The 14,897-nt window shown below is 41.8% G+C and overlaps 1 protein-coding gene across 1 annotated transcript; it reads left to right on the top strand.

Moving 5' to 3' along the window:
- The first annotated feature begins 881 nt into the window (after window positions 1-881).
- On the top strand, window positions 882-13,995 carry PCNP (PEST proteolytic signal containing nuclear protein). The gene is made up of 5 exons (XM_090058410.1): window positions 882-1,038; window positions 6,718-6,938; window positions 8,933-9,007; window positions 10,668-10,723; window positions 12,233-13,995. Exons 1-5 carry the CDS (start codon window positions 984-986, stop codon window positions 12,360-12,362), a joined length of 537 nt encoding a protein of 178 aa, XP_089914536.1. The 5' UTR covers window positions 882-983; the 3' UTR covers window positions 12,363-13,995.
- The last annotated feature ends 902 nt before the right edge of the window (window positions 13,996-14,897 follow it).

Genomic DNA, 14,897 nt, shown 5'->3' with positions numbered 1-14,897 from the left:
AGTTTACAGACAAGATGCGTGCACAGGTGGGAATTTTCCACTGTGAAAGAAAACAAGATAGGTCAATTTGAGAGACCCTTAATTGGTTTAAACTGGTTTTTGGCTCCATGCTTGTTTTTGAAATGCTAACTAATCCTTGATTGCTTCAGACTTTAAGGTGACTAAGGTTTAGTCATTACAGAGTCTTATCAGGCTGTGTTCATGAAATGCTGAGTCTGCTTTGTAGTTGATTCCTACACTATTATCTATGATCCTATTAGAAAATTTCTACATAGGCAGGACTGTTTCTGTCTCTCTTTCCCACCCCACACTGTGCTGCAAGCCAGGTACTTCTGCCTGCAGTGTGACATGCGGAAGATTTGAAGCTGGTGGAGCAGGAGCAAGGCCGCGTTTGATGGATGGACGGATAGGTGCACATACATTCTTCTGCAAACAAGTAAACCCCTGCTCACTCCTAGCAGTTACAGCCCTGTACTTTCCCTTTGAAAGCCAATGGACAGAATAATAATAATAAAATGATAGCAAAACTGTGGGTGCAGCAGGCAGACCCTGCCAGGGGCTGAGCGTGGGCCCGGGCCCACACATGGAGCTACTACCAGGGGAGAAGCAGCCTGGCTGAGGTTCCCCCACAGAGTAGGCCTGGCTGTTTAAGGGCCTGGTGGGCTGCGTCAATTTCTCCTCCCCAACCTCGCTCGAACCTACTGCGCGCGCCCTTTTTCCTGCCCAATCAGAGAAAAGCTTTCCCGCCCTTTGCTGTGGCACCCAGCCCTGCCCTCCCCGGAAGTGCGTATGCCTGGTCTCGAGCGTTCCGGCGCTCCCCCGGAAGTCATCCAGCCGCGCGCACAGTGACAGTGAGTGTGACACCTTCCGGCTGGACGCGTTGCAGCTGCCGCCGCCTCCCATCTACTGTGTGGAAGGCGCGCGAGGGCTGAGTCCTGGCTACTGCGCATGCGCAGAAGGGCGGAGGGAGGCGGCGGGGGAAGATGGCGGACGGCAGAGAAGCCGAGGAGCAGCCGAAGCGGCCGCAGCCCGCAGGAGGTGAACACACAGCGCCGCTCCCAACCCCGGGCGGGCCCGTCGGGAGAGGGTTCGGGGGTGGCCTGGGCCCGAAGGTGCGAGCCAGGGGAGAGGGCGCAGTGCTGCCCCACCGTTGCAGAGGGAAATGGCGTAAAAGGGGGGCGGGCTGACTTGAACGAAGGGGCCGGGTATTGTCCAGCGATGTAGGTCGATGCAGGTATAAATGGAGACAAAACTGATGGTATAAATAGATGTGTAGAATATATAGGATGAAAAATTTTATGAGACCAACTAGATCTTGGAAAAAAAAATCCTTTTACGTGCAAGCTTTGGGGCACAGGAAATACGAATGATCTCTGGTGAAACATGGATTTTCATTTCTACCAAGGAGAACTTTGACAATCTTTGCAATCTCCTATATGGTTCTCCTAGGTAGAAATGAAAACTCATGTTTTGCAGGAGGTTATTTATATCTCCTGGGCTTGAGGAAGGGTGAGTGTGCCGGAAAGCTTGCACATCAACTAGATATTCATAAATAAATGTCTTTTGTTTCATAAAAGATATCACCTCTGCCATCAGTTTTGATTCTTTTTGCCTCTAGACAAATAATGGCTACAACTGGGAGACCAGGTATAAATAGAGATATTCAGTTTCTGAATTATCTTCTCCCCCTCCTCTCCCCTTAACCAGCAGGCTGCCCTGTACTAGTACACATGTGTTTTGTAACCGAATCGGCAGCCAGGCCATGGAAGCTGGGAGAGGAGCAGGACCACTTGTAAGAGTAAAAACACTTAAGGAAGAGGGCTCCTTTTCTTTTTTGTTAATAATATGGCATCTTCTTGCATTTGAATAATACAATTCTCTCACACCATTTTACACATAATGGCTGCTCCTCCTCTCCCCCTCCTACAGTATCTGTTTGGAAGGTTTCTTGATCTTGATTAAAGGAAGATCAAGTGCTTAAGTTGGGCATTGGTGTCTCTCAGCATATCATTTAACGTTAGTTGACTTGGAAATCCTAAACTGGAAAAAGAGGAAAAAGACTCAATCCGTATACAGCCCCATACCCCTGTCTGGCTTTAAATGCAACTCTTTCACTAGTAAGACTCCAGGTAGGGCCAGTCTTTGGGTGATTTGATGGAAGGTGAAATGAACCCTTAAACTAGTTGATATAGGCTCAACACATGACTGAGACAATGTTAGTATGCAGGTGTTGCCATTTTAGGTTCCCACATGTATCATTTTCTTGGCTCAAAAATTTAGTTTCATGTAGCTCTTTGAAATTTAAAGCTTTAGAAAATAGTTATTTTGGATAGTAGCAGTATAGTGACTGAATAGTTTCAAGAGGCATGCAGCTTGCCATGTCTTGTATACAGTCTTGTATAAAACAGAACATCCGTTTTAATGACAAGAGGAAGGTTGTCTGAAACTGGGGTTATTTCTTAACTTTTTGTTTAAAAAAAAGATGTGGACTCTAGCTTTTGCTGTTAGAAGTTAACTTGGTTGAAAGGTGTTTTTTCTGTGTTATGATGCTTCATGGTCCTACACATCACAACCTTAATGCCCAGAGGTGAAATATGTAACAGATGAACAAGGCTGAAGCTTGAGAGGGATATAATATCAGTGCTGCATGTCAGATAGTGGAAACACAGCCTCCTTGCTTATTCTTGTGGATATGCAAGTAAATAATACTTCCTTGAAACCAACACTTTGATCTTGCTTTGACCTATATAGAGAATACAGGACTTGGTAGTTACCAAAATAATTGATACTTCTGTAACGTACAGGGTGGATTTGATTTAAATCAAATCGATTTAAACCACTGGTCAGGAAGCCTCAATGTAATCATTGTTTTCTACAAAAAGTGCAGTCTTGTTGTTGACATCCTTTATTCATGTAACTTCTTGAAATGTTGCACTTTTAGAGAAAGGTAAGGGCTTGACTGCATGCAACTTGCAGAGAGACAATATAGTTTATGGGAGGGTAATCATAAGGTTTGATCTCTCTCATCTCCATGTACTGCTGTTAGCAAGGATGTTATCTCTGGAGACAACAAACTCTCCCTATGCCTGTAGAAGGGTGTTTGTACCCAAAAGCTTGCAAAGAACAATTTTGCCAACTATGTAGTTGGTTTAATAAAAGATACCACATCTACCCAAAAAACCTTATCTGCCCATGATCTCTGGAGAGGCAAATCCACAGTTTGAGAACTGAAACTAAGCATCACAGAGATGCTTAATGGGATCTTCTAGACTAAGCACTGAGTCCCATGGGTAGAGTGGTGTTCTTTAATTTTACTAAGCTATAGAAGAGCCTCTGGGAACCCCAAAAAGATTGGGCCGCTAATATAGTCCATGGCCTGTTGTGGCCTATTTATAAAACTTTTTCTAAAAAGGTTATATGAATATATTATCTCAAATAGTATATAATTAGAAGTTATAATCCCTATTTCATGGTGATATCTTTGAGCTTTAACATATCTTAAATTTTAAACTATCTTCATATGTTTATTTTTAAGTATCTTAAAAAAATTAAAAATACAATTAAATAAAAAAATACAATTTTATTTATGTATTTTTTTTAAATGTTGATTTTTATCTATCCTGGGAATGTAGCATATGACCTAGCTAGCACTGAAAAAATAATACGGAAGCAGTATCATAAGAAAACAAATGCATTGGGTAGAGGACATGGCGAAAGAGACATTGAGATGGTAATTGGGCTTGAACTTCAAGTAAATAATTTCTATGAAGTAATTTTAAAGACCATTATTGTAATGTTTTAAGATTTGCCTAAATAGGAGAGAAATAGCTTCAGTTCAGTATAGAGTTGCCTAAGCTGACTTCAGTATTCTAGCTTAGGGACTTCAGAATTTAGCCTTGGTATCATGGAGCTCATCACAAGCCAATTTACCCTGCCAAAAAGTGGGTTGGTAGACTACTTGCCACTGCTCACAGTAGCTAGTTAAAAGCTAAACTTTGTCTGTATCTTTCTCCTTTCTGTTTTCTTGTTCTGTATTTTTTCTCTCCAAGTCAAGTTGGGAGCTGTGTAAACTAAGTTGTTGCATTTAATAAAACAGATTAGAGTTATAATTTTCATGTTAGTCTTGTTGCTGGCTGTTGTTGTTTTGACTTTTAAAGCAGTAGTCTGAGTCTATTTTGCTGCCTAGTTAAGATGCATCATGAATGGGCAGTTGGAATGGTTTGGGAACCATGGTGGGAAATTACATATAGATGAAAGATGAGTAGTGAGTACACCAGGAGTAGGCAACATTTTTTGGCCGGAGTGCTGAAAACCCCCATGATGCCTACCTTGGAAGGTGCTGGAGTGCCGGCATGCCAGAAAAACAAAGTGAGGGCAGGGGGTACATGGCAGGATGCCCTACTTGTGCCCCTGCCCTGCAGCACTGCTGCCCCTGCCTCCCAGCCTGGGCTCTGTGGCTGTCAGCAGCTACCCAGAACCTGGACCAGTTGCAAACATCTGCTGCCTCCAGGCTCCGGGGAGACAGCACATAGCAGGGCACAGCCGGGGGGAGGGGGGGCTGCAGAAAGCTGCATGCTCCCAGCTCCCCTGCCACACTTCTTCTGTGTGCCCGGGGGCAGCGTGGGGGTTGTGCCCCTTGCTGCTGGGGCAGGGGTTGCTCAGAGTATGCAGCTTTCTGTGTGCCCTGCCATGCCAGGTTGCAATGCTGCTTTGGAGAAGCAGTGAAGGCAGCACAGCAGGGGAACATTGCTGGCATGTGCTGCCTTCCCGGAGCCGGGGGCCAGGGCTGGGAGGCAGCAGATGTTTGCAGATGGCCCAGGTTCTGGGTAGCTGCTGATAGCCACGGAGCCCAGGTTGGTTGCAGCAGGGCTTCCATGGGAGCAGCCCAGGCTCTGCAGCTATCAGCAGCTACCCAGAGTTGGGGCTAACTGCAGCCGGGAGGCTACAAACAGCTGCTGCCCTTTCACCCCGGCCCCCACTGTTTCCCAGCCCCGGGAAGGCGCCAATTGGGGCTGGGGAGGCAGCAGTTCTTTGTAGCCTCCCGGTTGCAGCCGGCCCCAGCTCTGGGTAGTTGCTGGAACCCAGGCTGCTCCCAGCAGGTCTTGCAGCATCCCAGTGGCCTCGTGGGAGCAGCCTGGGCTCCCAGCTGTCAGCAGCTACCCAGAGCCAGGGCTGGCTGCAGCTGGGAGGCTGCAAATATCTGTGCTGGGCTCCAGAGCCCAGGCATCAGCTCTGTACTGGCATGTGCACATGCCACGGGAGCAGGTGGTGGGGGAGGAGCGTGAGGCAGCATAACCTCAGTCTGTCCCCCACTCCCAGCACAGAGCTGGTGACTGGGCTCCGGAGCCCAGCACAGCTTTGTAGCCAGCAGGGCTTGCAGCCTTCCAGCTGCCTGCTGGGAGCAGCCTGGGCTCCATCACTGGCAGCAGCTACCCCGATCCGGGGCTGGCCATGGCGTGCCAAGCAAAATGGCCTCGTGTGCCATGCTCGGCATGCGTGCCGGGGCTTGCTGACCCCTGGAGTATACCATGAATGAGCACTTAGGAAAACGCTGGGTCCCTTAAACTTAGGAATTTAAATCTGTATAAGTATTGATTTTTTTTTTGATTTTTGATTTTTTTTCCCCCCTGATAAAGTAGAATAAATGTTTTATTTTTAGGCTCTTCCATTTCCCTAGCCCCTTCCTTTTGATCTTGCTTGTTTCCCAATTCTTTCTCAGGCTGCAGTCCTCATAAGCCCCAATTTAGAACGGCTATTCTTTCAGTTGGGTCCTGGCTATTGCTAAACTAGTCCTCAACATCTGAATTGGTTATCTGTCTGGTACTCCCATTTTCTGCTTGAAACAGGAGCAAAAGACTGATTTTTTTTTTTTTAATCCCAGTTATGGCAGTGTTCCTTCTGCTGCTATCACAGATTGTTTCCTGCAGAAAAAGGGATGTGATTATACTTATGCCTGTATTGTTTCACCTACTTCAAGAGCAGAATGAAATTTCTCAGAACCATTTGTCACTTGGTGCAGCTGAAAAAGCCTTGTATATACAAATAAGGCATAATTCAGATGGTGTGCAACATGGGCCAGTGACATAGATAAAGTGTTTTTTCCCATAATTTTATGCACTACTAGGAATGATACAAACTTCCCTAAATCTCCTCTTTTCAGTTGCACTATTCTGATGATGGTCCTTTTGTCAGCGGAGCCAGTTAATTTTATAAAGACGAGGTGTGTGACCAAACATTGAGTAGAAACTAAATTGAGGCTACTGGGCTCATTTAAACTACTTGTATGAATTTGATGATGGCCTAGAGACTAGCTTACGCACTCCATGCAAACAATCTTATGTCAAAAATAATTTGATTCAGCTTGTCTACGCCAGATATGAAATGGGATTTCAAATGTGAATAGTTCTTGTGATCCTTAAAAAGGTTGAGAAAATTACATTTTACTTTCTATACAAGTCCTATATTAATGATGCGACACTTAAGATGCTCTATGACTTTTGTACATATGAAGTGGTTTTTATATTACTTTAGTTAAAAACTTAGTTTCTTCTACTCTCTCTGAGTTTGTGTATACAGTAGTAGAGACTATATATACATTAGTAGATACTGCTAGCATTGTAAGCACCCTCCCTATAATAATGCTTTATGAGGTTGCTGCTCCCATCAATCTGCTTAGTAAAAATAGCTCATCTTGGTAAGTTGTTTCGACTTCACCAGGACCTGAAGAAGAGGCAGAAAAACCTGTGAAAACTAAGACTGTTTCTTCCAGTAATGGAGGGGAAAATTCGAGTCGCAGCGCAGAGAAACGGGCAGCTAATGAAGAAGCTGAAGACTTCTCCACAAAGCCTGCTCCTGCCAAAATGTCCAAGTTTGGATTTTCCATAGGCAGTCAGACAGCAAAGAAGGCACCTGCAATATCCATCAAACTTGGGGCAAATGTAAGTTGTTTGAAGGTTTGGTTTATTTTTAAGAAAAGCAAAGGAAAGGAGGAGTATTTTGGGGAGATCAGCTCTGAATTTCATTAGGCTTTATCCTCAATGTGAATAGCTTAGCAAAAGCACATTAATATTGGCTGGTGGGAAAGAACTGCGGGGCATCTACTTGTATGCACGTATTGGAGGGTGTAGAAAAGAGGGGAAGTAGAAAATTAACAGGATTAAATCAACCCTAAACTATCCTTGAATATCTGGGAAAATGTTTGTAACTAAGTCCAGGAAGGGAAGTCCTAGGAGCTTCAGTGTTCAGGGCATTTACAAAACAAGTTAAAACTCTGAATCTTGTGTAGGCACTGCTAGGTTCGCTAAATCATCTAGTGGGCGATCTTTCAATTTTAAGATTTTATTGTGGTATGGAAAAATCTTTGCCAGAGTTCTTTACCCTAGTGCTTCTTTTGAATCTTGATTTAAGAATGCAAGAACTCAGTCTTTGCCTCATTCATAGAAAATGTACAAGAAATAGGACTCATTGCCATCCTTGCTTTTCCAGAAATCTTAACATCTCTACTTGTCCAGGACAAACCTTAGGTGTTCCTCCTGCTTGCTTGCCAGGATATGTAATGTTGAAGTGAGGTTTGCATTCCCGTACTTCAAATAGATCTATACTTTTGCTAATGAAAATCTTGTTTCACTGCTCACTATTGCAGGCAAGAATTTGGTTGTTTACATAATATAAGTCATCTACAGTTCCTGTATCTCATGACTGCATAATAAATGCTTAGGTTCAGTTAAAACAGCGGTCTTTAAAGATCATGTACCTAAAATGTCAGCAGTTTTCAAATCAGCAGAAGAGGAAAAGAAGACACTCAATAGGATGCTTTTCCAAGGGCTTTTGTTCTCCGATTAGGAGGGAAAACAGCATTTTGGTACATAAGTACATGAAAGTCATCTCAGCCCTTGACAAATGGAAAAGATGTCTTTTGGGTTGCTATAAGTTCAAATTTCTTACATTGAAAGTTAATTCCAGTGGCACAAATTTTAGCTCAGACTTTCTGGTTCACTGATTTCAGTGACTGACTGACTGCATGTGCAGTTGAAAAGTTTGGTACATCCAGATTTGGTACCATTTCTCCTGTCATCTTATCCAGGATAGTAGTACTGATGCCTTCAGAGGAAGTAAATGTTGTAGCTGCAGCTGTTCCGTATAGGTGTTGTATAGGACATTGTTATCTACTTCCCTAGTAGGCACTATTTGTTATCAAACCACACATGTAAAGAAACAGTTATTAGCAACCCTTTTGTCTTCTGTCTTTTGTTTTCCTTTTTTCTTTCCTAACATGTATTCCCTCTGCATTGCAGGACATGCAGAACTATCATAGGTTTTAATGGTTTGCTGTTTTTGCTATATTTTTTAACCTTAATGTTTATATTAAAGCTGTGATTGTTGTTAGTGAGAGGGGTTATTTTCCCCCCCCTCCAGGGTGTTGAACAAGCTGATGCTGTTTCTCGCTTCTGAATTGGGCATACTGTTTAAAAACACAATTTAAAAATCATTGATAGCTTACTCTAGAAAATTATACAAGTATTAAAGTTTGAGAAGATAAATGCAAAAAAGCTGAATGCATTTGACTGATTAAAAAAAAAATCCTCTTTGGTTTTGGAGAAATAATAAAAAGACATAATTGCTGCAAGCTGCTCAGGTTCTGATTTAATCGCTCAAATCATGCAACAGTGACCACATGTCCCTGTTAGGGTGTGTGTTTGCTACAAATGAAGATATTCTCGTGAGGAATTGAAACCTAGGAGGATCTGTCTAAATCATCCGAGACTGTCCTGCTCAAATGAGTGGATGCTTCCATGAATTCATTTGTGGAAAACTGCCTGGTTCAGAGAAATCTCAATCTCAACTCTAGCCATTTGTTTTAAATGGTTAGTTAAATTAAAGTATCCTGGACAAATAGATAAGCTTCTCTAATTTTGTGTGTTCTGTCTTTCAGAAGCCTAAAGAGCCTACTCCAACCCTTGCTCCAAAAACCCTTTCTGTAGCAGCAGCTTTCAATGAAGATGAAGATGTGAGTAAATAACACCTGATGGTTGTCACGTATTATAGAGGGACACAGGTTATGGAGCATGGACAGGTGCTATGTAAACTTCTCACTTGACATGCATTTTTGTAGAGAAGTTCCTGTGTGTTGTCCTTAACCATGTAGTTTTGCTGACCTTTTCCACTGGTGGGGTAGAAATGCTGATATGTTTTCTCTGGAAAAGTTTCTCACTCAAGAACCTTGAGTCCAGATCTTATAGAATCAGAGAAGTAGGGTCAGAAGGGACCTTGTAGATCTTCAAGTCCAACCCCCCGCCTGGGCAGGAGAAAAACTGGACTCAAATGAATCCAGCCAGGTAGGCATCAAGCCTCTTCTTAAAGATCCCCAGGGTAAGAACCAGCACCACTTCCCTTGGAAGTTGGTTCCAGCTCCTAGCCGCCCTAACTATGAAGTAGTTCTTGCGGATGTCTAATCTAAACCTACTGTCCAATAATTTGTGTCCGTTATTCCTTGTCATGCCAGGGGGGCGCTAGGGGAAACAGTGTCTCCCCCAAACCCTTCTGGTCCCCTCCCCTAGTGAGTTTATAGACAGTCAGCAGGTCCCCCCTCAGCCTTCTCTTGTGAAGGTTTAGGTTTAGGTCCCGTAATCTTTCATTGTAGGGTCTGTCCTGTTGTCCCCAGATCATGCGTGTGGCCCTCCTCTGGACCCTTTCAGTGTTGTCCACATCAAAATGGGGCACACAGAACTGGGTGCTGTACTCCAGCTGTGGCCTGACCAGCGTCACATAGAGGGGGAGGATCACCTCCCTGGCTCTACTGGTCGTGTATCCACAGGTGCATCTCAAGGTCTGGTTAGCCCTGCCAACTGTGACCTCGCATTGTTGGCCCATGTTCATCTGGGAGTCAGTAATGACTCCAAAATCCCTTTCTGCCTCCGTGCTCTCAAGAACCGAGTTTCCCATTCTATAAGTGTGCTGCTGGTTTACTGCCTAAGTGTAGCACCCTGCCCTTGTCAGTATTGAAACGCATCCTGTTTATGTCAGCCCGCTCCTGTAACCTATCCAGATCTTGCTGCAATCTTTCCCTCCCTACTAGCATGCTCACCTCACCCCAAATTTTGGTATCATCAGCGAATTTAAACAGGTTGCATTTCACCCCGTCATCCAAATCGCTGATGAAGAAATTGAACTGAAGATATCTTCAGTTCGAATTCTCAGAGCTGCTTTCTTTTGATGTAACTGTTGTCTTGCTGTTGAATCTAAATAGCCCTGAGACGCTCAGAAACTGACTAGTGTACATAACTCATGACATTTGTCTCTTTTTCTACTGTATACCCACTTGTGCTGCATAAAAGACAGGAAGCTATCTATGTATACTAGATGCTGAAGGTTTCCATTGATCCATATGGTAGTATATTGCTTGGAGATGGGCCCAGTGCTGTAGCTTGAATTGGTGTATATATATAGAGAGAGAGAGACAAAAGTCCCCTCTATTCATAAAGAGACTAACAAAGGAATTTGTACTAGTTTCTTTCTGCTCCTTTTTAAGAATCTGGGCTTATTTGTTTTAAAGTGTATCGCTTTCTTAAGGATATATGGGTGTCATTTCATTTTCATGTCAACAGGAGAATGTGAAAATGTAGCCACACTAGTATTTAACCATTCTGTAATGCACGTTTTCTCTGTAGAGCGAACCAGAAGAAATGCCTCCAGAAGCAAAGATGCGCATGAAGAACATTGGAAGGTATTTTAGTTTAACAGTGCTTTGAAAGGAGGGTGAAGTAGGACCTTTTACAACTTGGGGCAAATTCTTGCCGATGGTCTAGTAATGTCAAAAGTACAAACACGCTCCTGCAACTTCACCAAGCCACACTACAAAATGAGGTGGATTTTTTTTTGTGTCTTGGACTTAAGGTTTGGACTGCTACTTTAATGCCCCCTTCCATTTTCCAGAGTAAAAAGAGATTGGACATACATTTCAAAGGTGAAAATTAGGTGCAGCTCTTGGTGTTAGCAGTCTTTCTGTTCTTCTCTTTCATTATTGAACTCCAGATCCTCTTAGTCTCAAACTACTCTGGTTTTACCTTTATGGTGTAAATATTTCTGGACACCTTTTGTGTCATCTGCCCAGGACTTAAAATCTCTACATGTAGGAAAAAGAGGCTTATCTCTTGCTGAAAAACGATAGAGAATTCCTTGTATATGTTAGAAACATGTAAGCTGATGAAACTAGGAGAAAGTTAGCAAGAGCCAAATTATGCTTTGATATAGGCAGGGTCAGTTACACCCATACATGAAGGCTGAATCTTGGACCTTGTATTCTTAAGCCAGTTTGACATTTTGTAACTTTGAAAGGGTAATGTCTTTGTGGCCCCTGACAGATGTTACTTGCACAATGGGATCAAATGTTCAAGATCTGCTGTGCAGGACGCACAATTTTTGGGATCTAGGATAAAGTTCCTTGAATGCCATTTTGTGCCAGAAGTTCTAAAGCTTTGCCATTTAGTTTGGCATCAGGGTCTCCAGTACCAGGCTGCCTAGCACAGTTATAAACCCATTGGTGTCCTGGGAGCCTTGTGTCAAAGGCAGACTCCCTGTGAATCAAGAAATTTCAGTAGGCTTGTGGATAGCCCAGCACTAGGGAGCAGCTCCCAAGCTGGGCTATCTGGGCCCTTCAACGAGTCATGTGTTCCATTTTAAGTATGATACAAACTAACTAGAAAGATGTTTCATGTTAAATGTACCTGGACAAAGTGTGGAACATATTTCTGGCTGGTTTGCCATTTTTATTGCATGACAAATTGTTTGAATGTTTGAACATGTTACAGTTTATTGCACAGTTAACACATTGATAAATATCTGCCAGAGGTCTGTAGGATCATTATTGTTAATGAAAGATCTGGATCTGGCATTCTTATGTGAAAAACAAGTACTTCACAAGCAGCAGCTTTGCAGGTTACTTCTTCTGCCCCCACCATACCCCAGTGTTCCACTGTCTGTCCTGATTCCACTTCCATCCTGATTATGGAAAGACCTATGGATTGCTAACAAAGCTGTCAGTAAAAGTGACTTGTTATATAGCCCTTTGTTCACAGCTTCACATAAGCTGCTAAAAGAGCTCTGCCAGTAGTGATAGTTTCTGTTCACTAATGACGTAAGTTAGATTTGAACTAGCAAGGTGAAATTGGTCTGTTTCATGCATCCAGTTTCATAGGGTACTTTAATTGATCCTCCTTCAATCTGTTTATCACAGGGATACACCAACCTCAGCAGGACCAAATTCCTTCAATAAAGGAAAGCATGGGTTTTCTGACAACCAGAAGCTATGGGAGCGGAATATAAAATCTCATCTTGGAAATGTTCCTGACCAAGAGGAAGACTAAATGATGTGTATCGAGATTTGGGTTGGGGGGAGGGCAGGGTGTGATGTTAAAGGAACAGTTTCCTTTTTTAAGAATGGTGTAAGACTATCTTTGGAACCACTTTTTTTAAGAATTAAGTGGTACACTAATAACTGAGTTTGAAATTAGAGGTAATTTATGTTTTGTATAAAGATTTCAAGGCATTTGCTAATTTTGTAGTTCCATGTGATTAGTTTCAAAAGTTACAGATAATAAAGAAATTGGAAGTGGTACCTTTTTAAGATTTTTTTTTGTTTGTTTGTTTTTCACAGTGATTTCTTCAGGTGGACAAAAAAGGTTACTGTCTCTTTAATCAAATTAATGTTGAATGCTACTGCACTCTGGCTTCCAGCCCCCTCTTTATAACAGGAAAAGTTACAGAGAGTGAGCATTGTGTTGTACTAGAAGTGTTACTGGACTATTAATTTGAACATAAGTTTAAACAACACAGAAATATAAAAAGCCTGGATTCCTTTCCCTATAGTCATCCTTTGTTAAATCTTTACAAACTAGGAATTATGTTGCTCTGAGTGGCTGTAGTAACTTAGCTAATCTTGTTTTGAAATTTTATGTAAAAATATGTAATATTCAATCTGTGGCCTGTTTCATTCTCAAGAAATGGGTCTTGTCTACATATTAGATACAGCCTCTAAAGATTATTTGCTACAAAGGCAAACCAGTATTTTAACTGTGCTCCTCTTAAATCATTAGCATCAAGTAGTGCTTTGTTAGCATTTCCTTGTGAATTAAATGGAGACAAATATTAACAAAGTGATTATCAATATACAAGTCACCACCAAAAAGATGAATATATGTAAATTAAGCTTCATATTTGGTTGAAATAGTTTCCTGTACTACTCCTAAAAGGAAAAAAAGTCACACCAAAAATTCAATAACTTACTGTTTATAAGTACAAGAACTGTTAAGATGCACTTTCTGTATTTTGCCATTTTTAAATATGCCTTCACATGCTAAACTATGCTTATGGATCCAAGTGACACTATCAGGTTTAGAAAATTCCTTTGTTACTCTCATTACTAATCCTTTTAAATACTGGCAGCTTTAAAAATCTAACTTTTGATTACAAATCTGGTTCAAACAGTAGCACCAAATCAAAATCAGTTTCATTTTCTGTTTCTCATATTTTGGAAGAGTGAGGTAAGATTGCAAACATTGGAAGAGTCTAAATTTCTTAAAACTATTTTACTTTAGCTTTGAATCATGAAAGCATTTGTATCAAGTCTTATACAAAAATTTTGAGAACAACTGCACTTCTAATGACTAAAAGTACCTGATAGCGTCCTCTGCTAAATTCATCTTTCATGTTTGAAATGGATTGTAGAATTTGGTTTGGATGAACCATTTTTCACACCTCCTTAAGACCTTGTTGAGCATAGCTGGCGCAGAGAGGAAAGTGCATCTTTAAAAGTTTATTTTAGAAAAGCTCTGACCACTTAGACTTTGAGTTTGTAAGTTCTAAAAACAATTTTTTGTATTTTTGTATTGTATGTGTAATCTTTTTTTTTTCTTTTGAAGTCTGATGCGGTTGAATACCTGTAACTATTATTTTCTTTAAAAGCCTTGTTATAAACATAACATAAAAACGTATACATTTTTTTTCATAGCAGAAATTGATTTATAAAAATGCTTTGAAAGCTGAACTTAAGGACTTCCAAAAGTGACTTTTGGCTTCTTATTATCTTTGGCGTTCTTGAAGCCAGTGGTGAAACCTCCTTTGACTTAAGTGGAAGCAGACTGTGAGGCATCTAGTTTTATCCACTGTAACAGATTTATATGATTACGTACATGTAGAATACTTCCCCCAGAGCAGTCGAAATGTAAGTAGAAACACTGGATTGGTAATATTACTGCTTTGGAGCCTAATGTTAGTCAGTACTGAGGGTCTTGCAGGGAGTAGGAGAAACTGATGATGGCTGAGTTTGGAACCTTTTTGTTATACAGTCCTGTTTATTTACAGGATCTGACAGAACACTGGAGGACTCAAACATGAAAGAGAGTTTCTTTTGCTCATGGTAACAATTCTCCCTGCAGCCAGCAGTCTGTCCTAAAGATCGGTTGGCTTTTTCCCCGGGCCATGCCATGCCATGCCATGCCACAAGTGGTCTTCTAGTACAGTTTTTCTGCTGCTTCCTTCCACAACATGCTCTCTCCACTTCAGTCCATGTGCAGCCCCATGTATTTCTTTTCAGCTCCTAGGCCAACCCCTCCATCATTGTTTAGTTTCTTAAACAGCCATCACATCTCTTTGGGGTAGTTAGCGGTGCTATGTTTCAACTGTTTATTTCGTAAACAACTTGCAATTGCATTTCTGAACAAAGGTTAGCTGTTAAACCTAGCAGCGGTAATGAGGTTTTAGTCCAGCCTCAGTGTATTGAGATGCTAAGCACACAGCCAATATTCACAAGAAACAACTTTCACTTCATAAGAAGTGTGATTTTTTTAAACGGGGAAAAGGTGTTGAATTTCTTCCTTGACACATCTGCAGCGAAAGTGTAT

This window comes from Crocodylus siamensis, chromosome 1 (genome assembly GCF_052110815.1).
Source record: "Crocodylus siamensis isolate JL-2025a chromosome 1, ASM5211081v1, whole genome shotgun sequence".
Taxonomy (NCBI): Eukaryota; Metazoa; Chordata; order Crocodylia; family Crocodylidae; genus Crocodylus; species Crocodylus siamensis.
This window is presented reverse-complemented; position numbering and strand designations above follow the sequence as displayed.

Bases quoted from the DNA above. Each gene is read 5' to 3' on its own strand.
- PCNP (XM_090058410.1), top strand. From the start codon at position 984: ATGGCGGACGGCAGAGAAGCCGAGGAGCAGCCGAAGCGGCCGCAGCCC. The intron at 1,039-6,717 runs GTGAACACACAG...CGACTTCACCAG, and splicing joins GCGGCCGCAGCCCGCAGGAG to GACCTGAAGAAGAGGCAGAA. The intron at 6,939-8,932 runs GTAAGTTGTTTG...TCTGTCTTTCAG, and splicing joins CCATCAAACTTGGGGCAAAT to AAGCCTAAAGAGCCTACTCC.